Genomic DNA, 17,405 nt, shown 5'->3' on the forward strand with positions numbered 1-17,405 from the left:
GGGGGGGCTCCCCACACTGGGGGCCCGGGCCTTGGGGCCCCATGGCCGCTAGCGGGTGCGATGGCGCAGGGGACCCAGGCGTCCGGGCCCCACGGCTCCTCCCCCCCTCGACTTCCTCTGGCGCGGCAGTGGGGGGGTTGGGGGTGGCGTGGGGTGGGGGTGAACCGGGCGTCCGGGCCCCCCTTCCCCCCGTGGGGCGGGGCAGTGGGGCGGGAAGGGACCCAGGCGCCCGGGCGATGGCGGGGCTGAAGACGGCGAGCGGGGAGGCCATCGACGGCTCCTTCGAGCTGCAGGTGGAGGTGGAGGAGGGCGATGCCGTGGGGCAGGCCGGCCCCCCGGCGCCCGCTGGCCCCCCGGCGCCCGCTGGCCCCCCAGCAGCCCCCCGCACCCTCGCCCTCCGCGTCACCGGGGACCTCCATGTCGGCGGCCTCATGCTCCTCATTGTGGAAGCCATCGGTGAGCGACCCACGGCGGGACAGGCGGACTCGGGTGTCCGGGCCCCACGTCTCTAGGCCCTGTGGGGAAGGACCCGGGTGTGTGGGCCCCACATCTCTAGGGCCTATGGGGAAGGACCCAGGCATCTGGGCCTCACATCTCTAGGGCCCATGGGGAAGGAGCCGGGCGTCTGGGCCCCACATCTTTAGGGCCCCATGGGGAAGGAGCCGGGCGTCTGGGCCCCACATCTCTAGGCCCCATGGGGAAGGAGCCGGGTGTCTGGGCCCCACATCTCTAGGCCCCATGGGGAAGGAGCCGGGTGTCTGGGCCCCACATCTCTAGGCCCCATGGGGAAGGAGCCGGGCGTCTGGGCCCCACATCTTTAGGCCCCATGGGGAAGGAGCCGGGTGTCTGGGCCCCACATCTCTAGGCCCCATGGGGAAGGAGCCGGGCGTCTGGGCCCCACATCTCTAGGCTCCATGGGGAAGGACCTGGGTGTCCGGGCCCCCCCGCCACGGCATCACGCGGTGCTGAGTGGTGGTGGGTGGGGCAGGATCCGGCCCCGGGGGAAGCCCAGCCCTTATCGGGAGCCCTGGGGGTCCCCCCGCTTCCGTGTCCCCCCCCCGCGTCACCCCACTGTCACCCTCTGGCCGGGGCGATAAGGGAACCGCAGCACATAAATAGCCCCTGCCCGCCCCACGGCCCCCGATCCCCCCGGTTGCGGTTTGGGGGTACAGCAGGACCCCCGCCCAGCACCCCGCGGCACCCCCTACCCCCACGGCACCCGCTCACCCTGCTCCCGCGCCTCGTCGCTACCCCGCGGCCCCCGTAGCCCTCGTACGCCCCCCTTAGCACCCCCGAGCTCCTCACGGCCGCCCCCCGTAACCCCGGCGTCCCCAGGGGTGCGGCGGGACTGGTCGGACCACGCGCTGTGGTGGGCGCAGCGGCGGCAGTGGCTCCTGCGCCCCGGGCGCACCCTGGACGCGCTGGGGGTCGGGGGGGACGCCCGGCTCCGCTTCACCCCCCAACACCGACCCCTGCGCCTGCGCCTGCCCAACCGCCGCCGCCTCCGCCTGCGCCTCTCCTTCGCCCAGCCCCTGGCCCACGGCGTCGCCCAGGCCTGCCGCCTGCTCGGTGGGGGACGGGGGGCCGTGGGGGGGCACGGAGGGTTATTGCGGGGTCTGGGGGGGCATTGGAGGGTCTGGGGGCTATGGGGGGGCAGGGAGGGTTATTGTGGGGTCTGGGGCTATGGGGGGGCAGGGAGGGTTACTGTGGGGTCTGGGGGGGCATCGGGTCCATTGGAGGGGCTGGGGTCGATGGAGGGGGGCTGGGGGGGCGATTGGGGGGCCTGGGGGTTATGGGGGGCTAGGGAGGGTTATTGCAGGGTCTGGGGGGGCATTGGAGGGTCTGGGGGTTATGGGGGGGCAGGGAGGGTTACTGTGGGGTCTGGGGGGGCATCGGGGTCCATGGGAGGGGCTGGGGTCGATGGAGGGGGGCTGGGGGGGCGCTGGAGGGGCGGGGGGGCCTTGGGGGCCATTCGAAGGGGCTGGGGGTGATTGGGGTCCACCGGAGGGGTCTGGGCGCTGTGGGGGTCTGAGGGGGGCTTTGGGGGAGCATGGGCAGGGTCTGGGGGCCGTGGGGGGTCCCGGGGGTCCCCGCGTGACCCGGGCTGTCGCAGGGATCCGTCACCCCGAGGAGCTGTCGCTGCTGCGGCCGCCCGAGGAGGAGGAGGGGGGGGAGGGGAGGAAGGGCAGCGCCGCCCCCCCGCCCCCCGACTTCGACCTCAGCCACCTCCTGCTGCCCTCCGGTGAGCGTGCAAGGGGGGGGGCGAGCGTGCAAGGGGGGGGGGCGAGCGTGCAAGGGGGGGGCGAGCGTGCAAGGGGCCGGCTGGGCCCACGCTCGGGCGAGTCCCCCTCCCCTTGTGCAAGCCTGCCCCGTGCGAGGCGCGCGAGCCCCTCCCCATGCGAGCCCCCTCGTGCGGGGCCCGTGCACGCCCGTGTGCAAAGCCCCGCCCCCGCGCCCTCGTGCGAATCCCACGCACGTGCTTGTGGTGCTTGTGCCCCCCCCCCCCCCGCAACCCTGGTGCGAGCCCCCTGTGCCCCCCCGCAGGCGAGGAGGGGTCGCGGTCGGAGCCCCTCCCCCACCTGCCCCCCGGCTGCTACCGGCTGCTGGTGGCCCCTCGGGGGGGGCTGGGCCCCATCGCCCCCCCCCGGCCCCCCCGCGGGAACCCCCTGCTGCGCCGCGCCCGCCTGCACGCGCGGTACGGGGGGATGGGGGGGGTCTGGGGTACGGGGGGGGGGAGGCAAGTTGGGGGGCAGCCGTGGGGCAGGCGGGGGGTGGGGCAGTTGGGGTACAGGCCGTGGGGCAGGGCAGGGGGGCAGGGTGGGGGGCAGTTGCGGTTACAGGGTGGGGGGGCGGCTGTGGGGCAGTTGGGGTGCAGGCTATGGGGCGGGGGGGCAGTTGGGGTGCAGGCCGGGGGCAGGGTGGGGGGCAGTTGGGGTGCAGGCTATGGGGCGGGGGGGGCAGTTGGGGTACAGGCCGGGGGGCGGGGGGGGGCAGTTGGGGTGCAGGCTGTGGGGCAGTTGGGGTGCAGGCTATGGGGCGGGGGGGGGGCAGTTGGGGTGCAGGCCGTGGGGCAGCCGTGGGTCAGCCGTGGGGCAGGGTGTAGAGCGCCCCCTGCAGGTGGCTGGACTCCTCGCGCTCGCTGCTGGAGCAGGACGTGGCCGACGACGAGGAGCTGCTGCTGCGCTTCAAGTACCACTGCTTCCTCGACCTGGACCCGCAGGTACCCCCGCCCCGCCCCGCCACGCCACGCCCCGCCACGCCACGCCCCTCGCCTCGAGCCCCCTCTGCCCCCCGCTCTCCGCACCCCCAAATACTCCCTGGGGCCCCCCAAGTTCCCCCCGGGGTCCCTCATCCCTAAACATCCCCCTGGGACCCCAGGTACCACCCAGCCCCCCTCCCGGGCCCGCGAGCCCCCCCTCAGCGAGCCCCCCGTGTCCCCCCCGTGTCCCCCCCGTGTCCCCCCAGCGGGACGAGCTGCGCCTGGCCCTGCTGTACGAGCAGGCGCGCTGGGCTCTGCTGGCCGAGGAGGTCGACTGCACCGAGGAGGAGATGATGCTCTTCGCCGCCCTGCAGGTACCCCCCCCCCCCCCCCCCCAAAACCACCCACGGACCCCTCCCCAACACCCCCGATTCCTCCCGGGACCCTCCAGACCCACCTGGATCCCTACCGACCCCCCCCTAAAACGCCCCACCCCCCCCGGACCCCCACAGACAACCTGGATCCCCCAAAACCCCCACATATCCCCCCTGGACCCCCTAGGCCCCCCAAAATTCCCACATACACCCTTGGACCCCCCCCCGGACCCCCAAAACATTCATAGACCCCCCTGGACTCCCACAAAATCCCACATACCCCCCAGAGCCCACTGGACCCCCTCCAATACCCCCCTGGACCCCAAAACATTTGTAGACCCCCCCGGGAGCCCCACAAACCCCCACATACCCCCCAAAAATCCCCACAAACCTTCCTGGACCCCCACAGACACCCCAGACCCCACAGACACCCCAGACCCCACAGACACCCCCAAACCCCACAGACACCCCCAAACACCCTGGATCCCCAAACACCCCCAAAGCTCCCAAATACTCTCCCTGGGACCCCCAACCAAATCCCCCTGGGGGCCCCCTCATCCCCCCCTTCCCCCCCCCCGGGACCCCGCAGCTCCCCCCAGCTGTGGGGGCCCCTCCTGACCCCCCCCACCCCCCCAGTACCACATCGATGAAGTGGGGGGCAGCGGGGAGTCGGGCGGGGCCGGGGGGGGGCGACGACCTGGACGACCTGGATGCCGCCCTCAGCAACCTGGAGGTGAAACTGGGGGGAGGTGACGAGCCCCCTGGCCCACTGGTGAGACTGGGAGGCACTGGGGGGGGCACTGGGGGGCTCTTCTGGCCACACTGGAGGGACTGGGGGAGGCTGGAGAGCACTGGGAGGCACTGGGGGGCTCTTCTGGCCATACTGGAGGGACTGGGGGAGGCTGGAGAGCACTGGAGGAACTGTGGAGCTCTTCTGGCCACACTGGGGGGACCAGGAGGCACCGGGGGGGCACTGGGGGATACTGGGAGTCACTGGGGCCGGGTGTCCCCAGGAGGAGCTCACCACCGTCCCCGAGCTGGCGGAGGAGCTGGAGATCTACAGGTACCCCCCGACGCCTGGGCCCCTCCCCGACGCCGGGGTCCGCCTGGGCCCCCCCCGGACGCCTGGGTCCCCCCAGGCCCCGCAAGCTGGCGCTGCGGGGGTTCCGCCCCACCTGGGCTGTGCTGAAGGAGACGTCGCTCTCGTACGGCCGCAGCCCCCGACCCCGGGGGAGCCCCTGCAGCAGCTCAACCTCAGGGGTGAGACCCCCGGCCCCCCCGGGACCCCCCCCAAACCCTCTGGGGTGTCCTGAGACCCCCCCCAGGACTCCCAAATCCCCTGAGACTCCCCCCCCCCCCAAATCCCTCCTGGGACACCTAAGATGCCCCTGGGACCCCCAGAGACCCCCCCCAACCCCCTCCTGGGACACCTGAGACCCCCCCGGGCCCATCCACCCGTCTCCACGGGTCCCCCCGAACTCCTGGGTCCCCCCCTGGACGCTTGGGCCCCCCCAGGCTGTGAGGTGACCCCCGACGTGGACGTGGGGGCGCAGAAGTTTTGCATCAAACTGCTGGTGGCGGCGCCCGAGGGATGAGCGAGATCCAGCTGCGCTGCCGTGACGTGAGCGGGGCGGCCGTGGGGCGGCCGTGGGGCTGGGGAGCTGCTGTGGGGCCAGGGGCCTGCCCGCGACTGCCCGTGGGTGGGGGGAGCCGCGTGGGGCCGAGGGCTGTGGGGGACTCCAGGGGCTATGGGGGTGCCCCACGGGGTAGCAGGGTGCTGGGGGGGGGGGGTCCCAGGGGTCTGACCACCCCCCCGTGCCCCCCAGAATGCCCACTGGGTAATGGGGGGGGGTGTCCTGGGACTTTGGGGGTCCCGGAGTGTGGGGTGGGGGCTGGGGGAGGACCCAGGGGGCCGTTGGGAGTCCTGGGGGAGGGAGGGGGGGGTGGGGGTCCCAGGGAGGTTGGGAGGTTCTAGGGGGGGATTGGGGGGGGGGGGGTCCCAGGGGCTTTGGGAGGTCCCAGGGGGGCTTTTGGGGGTTCCCAGGGGTCTGACCCCCCCGTGCCCCCAGGCCACCCAGTACGCGCGCTGGGTGGCCGGCTGCCGCCTGGCCTCCCGCGGGCGCTCGCTGGCGGACGCCTCCTTCGGGGCGGAGGCGCGGGGGGTGCTGGGGGTCCTGGGCTGCAGCCGGGGGGGGGCCCCTCGCTGCCCCCCACCACCCCCGGGGCCCCCCCGCGCCCCCCGCCGGATCCCCGGGTGCTCCTGGCCCCCGCTTCCAGCGCAAGGTCAAGGCCAAGCAGGTAACAGAGCCCCCGACCCATCGCCACCCCCTGAGCCCCATGGGGATCCCCTGCCCCACAGCCACCCCTCTGGCCCCATGGCATCCCCTGCCCCATAGCCCCCTGCCCAGCCCATCTTCTTTCCCCCAGCTGCTCCTATAGATCCTGGGGATCCCCAAGCCCCTCCCTGCCCCCAACCTCTGCCATCCAACTCCTGCCCCACACTCTGCCCACACTCGCCCCCAGCTGGTGCCTCGCATCCTGGAGGTCCTCCACCGCGTGGGGGCGCTGTCGCCGGCCCAGGCCCGGCTCCGCTTCCTGGAGGCCTGGAGGGCGCTGCCCGGCTTCGGCCTGGCCTACTTCCTCGTGCGGTAGGGGAGGGACTGGGAGGGACTGGGAGGGACTGGGCGGCATGGGGAGGGGATGGGATGGGATGTTGCTGGGAGGCACTGGGAATGAGTTGGGAAGCACTGGGAGGGACTGGGCAGCAGGGGGAGGGGATGGGGGGGTTACTGGGAGGCACTGGGAATGGGTTGGAAGGCACTGGGACTGGGTTGGGAAGCACTGGGAGGGACTGGGGCAGCAGGGGGAGGGGATGGGATGTTGCTGGGAGGCACTGGGAATGGATTGGGAAGCACTGGGAGGGACTGGGCAGCAGGGGGAGGGGATGGGGGGTTACTGGGAGGCACTGGGATTGGGTTGGGAAGCACTGGGAGGGACTGGGGAACATAGGGAGGGGATGGGGGGGTTATACTGGGAGCACTGGGAATGGGTTGGGAAGCACTGGGCAGCATGGGGAGGGGATGGGGAGGTTACTGGGAGGCACTGGGAATGGGTTGGGAAGCACTGGCAGGGACTGGGCAGCAGGGGCAGGGGATGGGGGGGTTACTGGGAGGCACTGGAGCGACCCAGCGATGGGGAGCGGGGGGACCCAGGCGGCTGGTGCAGGTTCAAGGGCAGCCGCCGCGACGAGGTGTTGGGCGTCGGCCCCTCCCGGCTGCTCCGGCTGGACCCCAGCAGCGGCAGCGTCACCCGCGCCTGGCGGTACAGCGCCCTGCGCCAGTGGAACGTCAACTGGGACACCCAGCAGGTACTGGGGGGGACTGGGAGGGAGCGGTGGACACCGGGAGGGGACTGGGAGTAGGCTGGGAGGGAATGGGAGTGGTCTGGGAGAGACTGGGAGGCACGGGGAGTGAACTGGGGAGCACTGGGAGGGGCTGGCAGGGCTGGGGGGCAGGAGGAGGGTGACAGCAGGGGCTCCCCCGGTCCCCGCAGGTGACGCTGGAGCTGGAGGGGGAGGTGACGCTGGCGCTGTCGGTGCTGTTGGCCCCGTGCCAGACGCTGCACGAGTTCCTGGGGGGGTACCTGTGCCTGGGGGGGCGGCAGCCGGGGCAGCCCCTCGACCTCCGCCTCTTCCACAAGCTGACGGGGGGGCAGGAGCCCCTCTGAGCCCCCTCGTGCGACGGCGCCGCGGTGCGCGGGGCCCCCCCGGGAGGTTGGCACCAGCCTCAGCCCGCCCCCGCTGCGACACCCCGCTCCCAGCACTTGTGCACCCCCCCCACCCCCCCGCGAGGCGCTCGTGCGAGGCGCTCGTGCGACCCTCGTGAACGGCGGTCACGGCAGTGAAGGGTTTATTGGCTTCCGCGGGCACCAGAGTCCTCGTGCGAGGGGCTCACCCCCCCACGGCCCTCGTGCAAAGGGCTTTCGCCATCCTCGTGCGAGGGCCCCTCCAGCGGCAGCGGACACCCTGGGGGGCAATAAAGCAGCTGTTACCATGGCAACGGCACGGGGGCGCCTGGGTCCCTTCTTTTTGGGCAGGGGGGAGGGGGATCTTGGATGCTGGGGTGCCTTGGGGTGGGGGTTGGGGTCCCGTCCCCCCGTCCATCGTCGTGTCGTGTCGTCCGTCCGTCCCCCCCCCCCCCCCCAATCCCTGGGTTCCCCCCCAACCCCTGGGGGTGCCCCCCAGCTCTGGGGTCCTCACGGTGTGGGCGCAGCTGCAGGACACGGAGGAAATATTTTGGGGGGAGTCGGCCCCCGGCGTCCCCCGGCGTCAGGATCACCCCGTTGGCTGAGCGGAAAAAGGGGATCCCCTCTGCAGGGGGTGCGGGGGGGGTCACCCGGGCGCCTGGGTGTCCGTGTCCGTCCGTCCCCCCCCCCCCCCCCCCCCCCCCCCCCCCCCCCGACGCCTGGGTCCCCACTCACCCGCCAGCGCCCGGGGGGCCGTCGATGATGATGGCGATCTCCGAGTCCGGCCTCATTCCTGGGGGGGGGATTGGGGGGGGGGGGGGGGGGGGTGTCAGGGGTGCCCGGACGCCAGGGTCCCCTGGGATTGGGGTGCCCGGGGGCCGGTGACCTCACCGCTGCGCACGCCGGGGTCCCCGGGGAGGCCGGGTGCCAGGTGGATGTGGGTGCGCCCCATGGGTGCCAGCCCCCCGGCACGGATGGGGGCCCAGAGGCGGCGGCGGGTGCCGTGGGCCAGGGTGGGGGGCAGCGCCTCGGGGGTCCGCAGGGGCGTCAGCTCCAGCTCCGGCACCTGGGACCCCCAAGATACCCGGCACCCCGACTATCGCCTGGACCCCCCTCTGGGACACCCCAAAGGCCCCCAAAGCCCCCAGGGATCCCCACGCCCACCTCTGCAGACTCGTCGTGACGCCCAGACCCCCCCGAGAACCCCAAGATTCCTCTCTAGAGCCCTCCAGGGACCCCCGGCGCCCCCAGGCCTTCCCGCTGGAGCCCCCCAAATACCCCGGGACCCCCAAAGGGGCTTTCTAGAGCCCCCTCAAGGACCCCCAAATCCCCCTGAAGCACCCCGGGGGCACCCCAAATCCCCTCTGGAGCACCCCAAGTCCCCGGGGACCTCCAAGATCCCTCTCTAGAGCGCCCTGGGGACACCCAAATCCTCCAGTGACAGACAGACAGACACACAGACACACCCCACACACACACAGACACACCCCCCACACACACACCCCCCCGCCAATCCCCCTGGATCCCCCAAGCCCCACCTCTGGAGCATCCCAAACCCCCCTGGGAACCCCAAGATCCCTCTCTAGACACCCCCCAGGGACCCCAAAATCCCCGTGGGACCCCCCAGCCCCCCCACCTGCAGGGAGTGCCCCTGGTTGGCGCGGATGCGCAGGGGGTCGGGGCGCAGGGCGAAGCGTCCCTTGGGGTCCCGCAGCCACCAGCCGCCGCACGTCCTCCTCCGAGACCCCCGCGAAGCGCCGCAGCCGCAGCAGGGCCCCCACCTCGGCGAAGCCGTCTGCGCCCCCCAGCCCCCGTCACCGGGGTCCCAGGCGCCTGGAGTGGCCTGGGGGTGGGGGGCTGGGGGTGCCAGGGGGCACTTGGGGGGCTCCGGGGGGGGTTAAGGGGTCCCAAGGGAACATTTGGGGGATCCCGGGGGGCATCTGGGGCGGTCCTGGGGGGAGGCCCTGGGGAGGGGTTTGGGGTCCAGCGGGCATCTGGGGGGGGTCCTAGAGGGTGGTTGGGGATCCTGGGGGCAGCTGGGGGGCCCAGGGCAGGTCACGGGGGCCAGGGGGGGCACGAGGGACCCAGGGAGCAGCTGGGGGGGAGAGGGGAATTGGGGGGGGGGTCCCACAGCTCCTCTCCGGGGTCCGAGGGGGCACTTGGGGGGCCACGAGTGGGTCCATGGGGCAGTGGGGGATCCCAGGGGGCAGTTGGGGGGGCGGGGGACACGACACGCACCCGGCCCCATGGGCAGCCCCACGGCCGCGGCCCCGTGGCGCAGGACGTAGCTCAGCGCCTTCGACAGCCGCACGGACGGGTCCTGGGGGCCGGAGACCGCTGGGTCCCCCCGCGGGCCGGGCCCCCACCCCCCTGGGCCGGGCCCCCCTTGGGTCTCCCCCCGCTCGCCTGGGTCCCCCCCAGCCACCGGGACCTGTCGTGTCCCGTCCCCCCCCCCCCCCGCCCTCCCGGGTCCCCTCCCCTTGGTCCCCCCCCCTTGGTTCCCCCCACCTTAACCCCTCCCCCCCCCCGGTTTTCCCCCCCCTTACCCCTTCTCCCCCCCCCGGTCTCCTCCCCCCCCCGGTCTCCTCCCCCCCCCTTACCCCTCCCCCCCCCCGGTCTCCTCTCCCCCCTTACCCCTCCCCCCTCTGTCCCCCCCCCCCCTTACTCCTCCCCCCCTCGCCCTCCTGGGTCCCCTCCCCTTGGTCTCCCCCCCCGTCCCTTACCCCTCCCCCCCCCCCCGTCTCCCCCCGCCCCTTACCCCTCCCCCCCCTCCCTCCTGGGTCCCCTCCCCTTGGTTTCCCTCCCTCCCCCCCCTTATCCCCCCCCCCCCGCCCTCCTGGGTCCCCCCCCACCCCCCCAACCTCCTCCCGCCGCCGCCGCCCCCCCCGGGCGGCGCTCGCGCCCTCCCCGCCGGCCATGCGCCACGACGTGCCCTCCCACGTGACACCCGCCCCCACGTGACCACGCCCCGTTCCCCCGCCGTCACCACACGGGGGCGCTGTCGCGTCCGCGGTTTATTGCCCCTCCCCCCGCCCGCCCCCCTCAGTCGAGTTTCCGGGCCCCCAGTTTGGGGGGCCCCGCTTTGGGGGGGCCCCGGGGACCCCCCCGGCGTTTGGCCTCCAGCTCCCGGCGCCGCTGCTGCTCCCGCTGCGCCGGCCCGAGCCCGGGGGGGGACCTGGGGGGGGGGGGGGGCACAGGGGTCACAGGGGGCTGGGGGGGTCCCGGGGAAAGGGGGATGCGGGGGGCCCGGGGGGGGGTGGAGGAGCCCGGGGGGGCCCGGGGGAGGGCAGGGGGTTCGGGGGGGGGGCTGGGTGGGAGTACCCCCATGGGGGCGGGTCCCGAGGGAGGGGGTCCCAGTGAGGCAAACGGGGCACCCTGGGGCGGTGCCAGAGGAGCTGGGGGGGTCCCGGGATGACTGGGGGGTGCCGGGGGGTCCCGAGGGGCATGGGGGGGGGCCCGAGGGGTCCCTGGGGGGCCCGGGGGGTCTCACCCTGCTGGCTGGGCAGCGCCTCCCAGGCGTCCTCGGTGCCCCACTCGCCCCCCACCCCCCAGCCCCCCTCCCCCTCCTCATCCCCCCGGCTGGGGGAGGGGCAGTGGGGGGGGGGGCCGGCAGGGGTGTCCGGGGGGCTCTGGGGGAGCCCCCACATCCTCCTCGCTGCTCGCAGGGGGCTCCGGGGCAGCTCCATGTCCTGGGGGGACACACAGGGGGGACAGTGGGTGCCGTGCCGTACCCCTCCCCCAAACCATCGCACCCCCTCCCCCCCCCGCCCCTCACCTCCAGGCTGCCCCAGTCGTCGTCCCACCCGTCAGGGTCCTCCAGGGGGGGCTCCTCAGGGGGCGGCTCTGGGGGGGACAACAGGCGGGGGTCAAGGGGGTTCTGGGGGTCCCCAAGTGTGGGAGGGGGTTCGGGACCCAGGGAGAACCCTGGGGACCCCCCGTGGAGGGGAGTGGAGGTCCATGGCGGGGGGGGGGGGGGGGGAGGGGCCTGGGATTCCCTGGGGGGTGGTGAGGACCCCGAGGGCGGGTAGAGACCCCAGAGGGCATTTGGGAACCCAGGGGGGGGGGTGAGGGGTCCCGGAGGGGGTTGGGGGACACTCACCTTTTGGGGGGGCTGGGGGGGCCCTCGGCGGGGGTCTGCAGGGGGGTCGGGGGGGGGGATCTGCGGGGGGGCCCCGGCCTCGGCCCCCATCAGCCGTGCCGTCAGGGAAGTGACGCCGGTGACGGCCCAGGACACGGCGGCCCCCAGCGCCCCCGACCCTGACCCCGGACCCCCTGGGGCAGCAGCTGCGCTGGGGGGGTCTGAGGGAGGGAGGGAGAGAAGGGGGGTCATGGGGGAGGTGGAGGGGGCACCCCCAAAGCACCTCCATGTCCCCCCACCCCCATGTGAGTCCCCAAGTCACCCCCTTACTGCTCCCCCCCCCAAAACCCCCCATATATGTCCCCGCCCACTGCCCAGCAGCCCCCCATGTCCCCCCCCATCCCTGCCCCCCCCCTCTCCCCAGGACCCCTATTTCTCACCCCTGCCCGCCCCTTCCTCCCCTCCGGCCCCCCCCCCGATTCTTGGCTTCCCCCCCAGGGTCTCCCCCCACCCGGCCCCCCCATTCTCTCACCCCCCTCCGGGGCCCCCCCGGATTCGGTGGCCGCCTCCAGCTGATCCAGGAAGCTGCGGATCGCCCGGAAAGCCTGGGGGGAGCCAGGGGGGCAGGGGGGGCCCCCGACAGTGAGGGACCCCCCCGAAAGACAGGAGACTCCTCCAGCCCCAGTGACCCCAGGTGGGGACACCCACCCGCTGCCAGCACCCCCTGCACGAGGACCCAGACCCCCAGCACCCCCTGCAACGGGACCCCCAGCACCCAGACCTCCCCAGCACCCCCACTGCAATGAGACCCCCCTCCAGCACCCATTGCATGAGCACCCTGGCCCCCAGCACCCGTTGCGACGGGATCCCCCCCCAGCACCCGCTGCGCCGGCACCCACTCCCCCCGCACCCGTTGCAACGGGACCCCCAGCACCCGCTGCACCAGCGCCCACCCCCCCGGCCCCCGCCGCCCACCTGCTGCCGCACGCCGGGGTGGGAGTCGACGGTGAGGCCGCACAGGCGGGGGCCAGCACCTTCCCGGCGCACTCCTGGGGCGAGTAGCACCCATGGGTGGCGGCGAAGGCGGCGACGGCGGCCGCCCGCGCCGGGGCGAAGGGGTCCCGCGTCGCCCGCGCCAGGGCGGGGGCCAGCACCCGCTGCCGCGTCTGGGGTGGGGGGGGGGGGCAGAGTGAGGCGGAGGGTGCGGGGGCGGGGGTGGGGGGGCGGGGGGGGGCGGGGTGCTCACCTGGGGGGGCAGGAGGGGGCCCAGGCGCCCCAGGCACAGCGTGGCGTTGCACCGCAGGGGTCCAGCGCGTCACCCGCCTGCACCCGCAGCAGCAGCCGCGGCAGCTCCTGCGCCCCGGCGCCCCTCCCCCAGCTTGGGTGCCAGCAGCACCATCGACTGTGGGGGGGCGGGGGCGGGAGGTCAGGGGGGACCCGGACATCCGGGGGGGACCCAGGGGACCCAGGTACTGGGAGGACTCAGGTGTCCAGGGGCAACCCAAGAGTTTGAGGGGGACCCAGGAGGTCGGGGGGGGGGGGGGAGCAGGTGTCCAGGGGAAACCCACATGTTTGGGGGGGGGGGGGGGGGAAGATGGGGACGACACCCAGATATTTGGAGGAGGGACCAGGGTGTTGGGGGGACCCAAGGGGGTGGGGGGACCCAGGTGACTGGGGGGGTTCCCCGGGGCGGGGGGCGCCCACCTTGACGGTCTGCTCGCGGATGGCGGGGTTGGTGTCGAGGAACCCGTGGGCGACGTGGGGGAAGATCTGGGCGTCCACGGTCGCCTCGGGCAGGAACTCCACGTAGTCCTCCAGCTGCGGGGACCCAGGCGGCCGGGTGAGCCCCCCCCCGGGCGCCCCCCAGACCCCCACGGCCAGGGGGCGGGGGAGACACCCAGGCGGCCGGGTCCCCGACCCCCCCCTCGGCTCTCCCACAGCTGCCAGGGACCCGGGTGGCCGAGCGCCAAGGGAGGACCCCGGCGTCCGCTTGGGCCCCCCCGAGATGAGGCCCCGCGGCCAGGAGGCCCCGTCCCCACCTGCTGCAGCAGCTGCATGCGCAGCGCCCGGTCCGGGGAGGAGAAGAGGCGGACGATGACGGGGACGATCCGCTCCTGGTACTCGGGGGGGTCCAGCGCCTTCGCCACCTGCGGCGGCAGGGACGGTGACGCCGGGGAGCGACGCTGCGGGGGGACGCGGCGGGGGAGGACCCCACCTTGAGGAGGGGGGGCAGGGCGCTGGCGTCGGCACCGCCGAACTCGAGGGCCGCCAGCAGCCGGGGCAGCAGCTTGTGGCGGCGGGCCGGGGAGGGCGTCCAGGCGGCCGCTCAGCTCCTGCAGGAAGGTCCGGCGCTCCGCGGCGTCCCGGACCTGGGGGGGCCGGGGAGGGCGTCAGGCGGGGGGGGGGGACGGGGATGGGCTGAGGGTGGAGGAAGAGGGAGAGGGACGGAGAGCGGGATGGGGACAGGGACGGAGGCGACCGGATGGGGGCAGGGTCAAGGACAGGGGTAGGACGGGGAGGGAGAGGACGGGGATGAGATGGGGACGGAGAGCAGCTGGGGATGGGGACAGAGGGGACGCGCTGGAGGCGGGAGACAGGGACGGGACACGGAGCACCAGGATGGGTCAAAGCTGGGGCGCCGAGGATGAGGATGGGGATGAGGGGACAGGGACGCTGACGAGGACGGGGACGGCGAGGGGACGGGGACGGTGCCGGTGCCACAGACCTGGAGCTCCTCGAGGAAGAGGCCGGTGCGGACGAGGGGGCAGGCGAGGAAGGCCCCGGGGCGCTGCAGGCGCTGCAGGAGCTGCCCCGGCCCCGGCCGTGCCGACGGCTCCGCGGCCACCAGCTCGCAGAAGGGGGGGACCAGCCCCGCCGGCAGCTGGGGACGGGGGAGACGGGGTCAGGGGAACCCCGGCATCGCGGGGGAGACCCCGGGCATGGGGGGGCGGCCCGGGGGCGGGGGACACACACACAGGCATTCAGGGGGACCCATGGGTGGGGGGCCCAGGCACCCAGGGGGGACCCTGGAGGGTGGGGGAACCCCAGGTGTCCGGGGGGGACCCAGGTGTTTTGGGGGACCCAGGAGTTTGGGGCACCCAGGTGGGGGGGGGGGGAAACACGTGTTGGGGGAACGCTGGTGTTGGGGGGGGCCCAGGCGGGCGGGGGGGACCCCGGCGTTCGGGGGGGGCCCGGGGGAACCCCAGCGTCCCGACTGACCTTGCCGAAGCTGCGCAGGGCCCCGGGCCGGGGGAGGGGCCCGTTGAAGACCTCCCAGATGAGGCAGCCCAGGCGCCACATGTCCCCTGCCCTGGGGACAGCCGTGGCAGCGCGGGGACGCGGGGACCCCACCGGTCCCCTCCGCCCCCTCAGAGCCCCCCACGGCCACCTTCCCCCCCACCCCCATGACCCCCTCACATGCCCGTGTGCCCCCCATGTCCCTCCCCAGGCCTCGTGCCCCCCTGCCGTGACCCTCTGTGCACACCCGTGCTGTCCCGGTCCCCCATGTCCCCGTGTCCCCCCCGCCATGACCCCCCGTGTCCCCCCCACGATCCCATATGTCCCCAAGAGCCCCCATGTCCCCTCCCATGACCCTCCATGCTCCCCCTGACCCCCCGTGCCCTCCCATGACCCCAATGACCCCTCATCTCCCCCCAAGCCCTGTGCCCCCCCACGTCCCCCCACAACTCACCAGGGCTCACCCTGCCCTCGTGAGGAGTCGCTGAGCTCGGGGGGGTCCTGGGGCCGGGGGGAGACGCCGGGGGGCCGGGGGGGGGACCCCCTCGCTGGCGGCCGCCACCCGCTCCAGCCCCCCCAGCTTCCAGTCACCCCCCGGGTCGACGAAGACGGCGTCCAGCCCCAGCGCGTGGTGCACCAGCCCCGAGGCCCCCAGGAAGGACAGCGCCGTCTGTGGGAGCGCTCAGCCGGGATCGGGGACCCCCCGGGCGGTGGGGGACCCCCCGGACGCCTGGGGCCCCTCCTGAGCGCCTGGGGTCCCCCACCCACCTGGGGTCCCCCCAAATGCTTGGGACCCCATGGACGCTGAGTCCCCCCCCCGCACATCTGAGTCCCCCCCAACACCGGGGTCCCTCCCGGACGCCTGGGTCCCCCCCCCCCCGATCCCAGGGTCCCCCCCGCCCCCTCACCAGGAGCTGGTGCAGCCCCCAGGCCACCTCCTGCTCCCCCAGGTCGCCCGTCGGGGGCTGCAGCCGCAGGTGCCGGCGCAGCGGCGTCACCGCCTCCGTCACCAGGTACAGGCACTGCTCTGTCTGGGGGGCCGTGGCGTCACCACACGCGCCCCACGTGTCGCCACGTCCCCCCGGGTCCCCCCACATCCCTCTGTCCCCCCATGTCCCTCCACATCCCCACGCTGTCCCCGCATCCCCCCCCACATCCCCCTGTCCCCCCCATGCCCCTCTGTGCGACCCCTCGTATCCCCCCGTGTGTCCCCCCGTCCCCACGTCCCCTCGTATCCCCCCATGTCCCCCCCTCCCTGTCCCCACGTCCCCTCGTATCCCCCCATGTCCCCCCCGTCCCCACGTCCCCTCGTATCCCCCCATGTCCCCCCCCCACGTCCCCTCGTATCCCCCCCCCGTCCCCACGTCCCCTCGTATCCCCCCATGTCCCCCCCTCCCTGTCCCCACGTCCCCTCGTATCCCCCCATGTCCCCCCCGTCCCCACGTCCCCTCGTATCCCCCCATGTCCCCCCCCCCACGTCCCCTCGTATCCCCCCATGTCCCCCCCATATCCCTGTGTCCCCCCGTGCCCCCCCGTCCCCCTCTCCCCCCGCGTCCCCCACACCCCCCATGTCCCCCACACCCCAGCCCTGTCCCTATGTCCCCGTGTCCCCCGTGTCCCCCGTCCGTCACCTCCAGGCTGTCCAGGTACCCCAGGACGTTGGGGTGCCGCAGGCTGCGCAGGCGCCGCAGGGCCGCCCGGGCCAGGGGGGTGGCGGCCGCGTCCCCCGTCCCCAGGCTGTGGGCGAACACCGACACCGGCGCCCCGTCCGCCTGGGACACGGGGACACCGTGGGGACGGGCGCGGGGGGCGTGGGGGGAGGGGGGGGAGGGGGTGGCGGGGACGCGCGGCCGGGGGACGCGGGCAGGGGGGCTGCGGGGACACGGGGGAGCGCGGCAGGGGGACACGGGGACGGCGGGCGCCGAGGACACGGGGACGGGGGACACGGGGGACACGGGGGACAGGGGCACACGGGACGGAGACGGGACGCGCACACGACGGCCCCCCCTCCCGTGCCCCCCCCGCCCCTCACCTTTCGCCGCCCCCGCAGCAGCCGCCAGAGCGGGGCCGGGGCCGCGTCCGCCGCCGGGTCCGGGTCCGGGTCGGGGTCGGGCGGGCCCAGCTCGAAGGGGAAATCCCGCACCGGGTCCCGGGAGAAGAGCCACATCGCGGGGGGCCGGGGGGGCCCGGGGGGCCCCGGGGGTCCGGGGGGGCCCGGGCCGGAGCGGGCCCGGAGGAGGCGGCGGCGGCGGCGCCGGGCGGGAGGATCCGGTGGCGGACCAGGGGGCGGGGCCGGAGGCGGGGTCTGGGGACGGGGGTGGAGCCTGGGGTGGAGCCTGGGGAACGGGGTGGAGCCGGGGCGGGGCCGCCAGGGGGAGATGGGGGTGGGGTCAGGGGCGGGGCCGCCAGGGGAAGGGGAGGAGCGAGGGGGGCCGGGGAAGGGGGGCGGAGCCGAGAAAGGAGTCTGAGACCGAGCGCTGGGGGCGGGGAGGAGCGAGGGGCGGGGCGACGGGGCGGGGCCGGGGAGGGAGCGAGGAGGCGGGGCCGGGGAGAGAGCGAGGGGCCGGGAGAGGGGCGGGGCCGAGGAGGAGCGAGGGGCGGGGCGCGGGAGGACACGCGGGCAGGAAAAGGCAGTGACGTCACCAACAAGCCGCCAGCCTGGCAGGAAAAGGCAGTGACGTCATCAGGAACAGGCAGTGACGTTGTAGTGGGTGCCAGGGACAGGCTGGCCGTGTCACAGCCCCGTGACGTCCCGCCCCTCCCCCCCCCCGCC

At 74.7% G+C, this 17,405-nt stretch overlaps 3 protein-coding genes across 3 annotated transcripts; 1 reads left to right on the forward strand and 2 right to left on the reverse strand.

Moving 5' to 3' along the window:
- The first annotated feature begins 163 nt into the window (after positions 1-163).
- Positions 164-7,398, forward strand: LOC142403682 (fermitin family homolog 3-like). The gene is given in 18 exon segments (XM_075489885.1): positions 164-456; positions 1,336-1,569; positions 2,114-2,242; positions 2,545-2,695; positions 3,118-3,220; positions 3,466-3,573; positions 4,210-4,265; positions 4,267-4,345; positions 4,587-4,636; positions 4,713-4,780; positions 4,783-4,833; positions 5,089-5,157; positions 5,160-5,194; positions 5,643-5,761; positions 5,763-5,871; positions 6,097-6,221; positions 6,799-6,940; positions 7,126-7,398. Coding segments are annotated over 18 exon segments (2,022 nt in total). The 5' UTR covers positions 164-236; the 3' UTR covers positions 7,300-7,398.
- Positions 7,399-7,474: 76 nt separating this feature from the next.
- Positions 7,475-10,235, reverse strand: TRPT1 (tRNA phosphotransferase 1). Its single transcript, XM_075489876.1, is given in 9 exon segments — positions 7,475-7,597; positions 7,832-7,942; positions 8,053-8,068; positions 8,070-8,110; positions 8,209-8,383; positions 8,954-9,025; positions 9,027-9,112; positions 9,556-9,723; positions 10,220-10,235. Coding segments are annotated over 9 exon segments (801 nt in total). The 3' UTR covers positions 7,475-7,481.
- A 79-nt stretch (positions 10,236-10,314) lies between these two features.
- On the reverse strand, positions 10,315-16,820 carry SCYL1 (SCY1 like pseudokinase 1). The gene is given in 20 exon segments (XM_075489882.1): positions 10,315-10,492; positions 10,808-11,006; positions 11,093-11,160; positions 11,417-11,480; positions 11,483-11,616; positions 11,928-12,000; positions 12,371-12,421; positions 12,424-12,561; positions 12,642-12,797; positions 13,100-13,213; positions 13,435-13,542; positions 13,611-13,695; positions 13,697-13,764; positions 14,121-14,276; positions 14,615-14,705; positions 15,087-15,175; positions 15,177-15,302; positions 15,541-15,663; positions 16,264-16,404; positions 16,665-16,820. Coding segments are annotated over 20 exon segments (2,280 nt in total). The 5' UTR covers positions 16,800-16,820; the 3' UTR covers positions 10,315-10,331.
- Positions 16,821-17,405: the final 585 nt, after the last annotated feature.

This window comes from Mycteria americana, unplaced genomic scaffold, assembly GCF_035582795.1.
Source record: "Mycteria americana isolate JAX WOST 10 ecotype Jacksonville Zoo and Gardens unplaced genomic scaffold, USCA_MyAme_1.0 Scaffold_41, whole genome shotgun sequence".
NCBI classification, from domain to species: Eukaryota; Metazoa; Chordata; class Aves; order Ciconiiformes; family Ciconiidae; genus Mycteria; species Mycteria americana.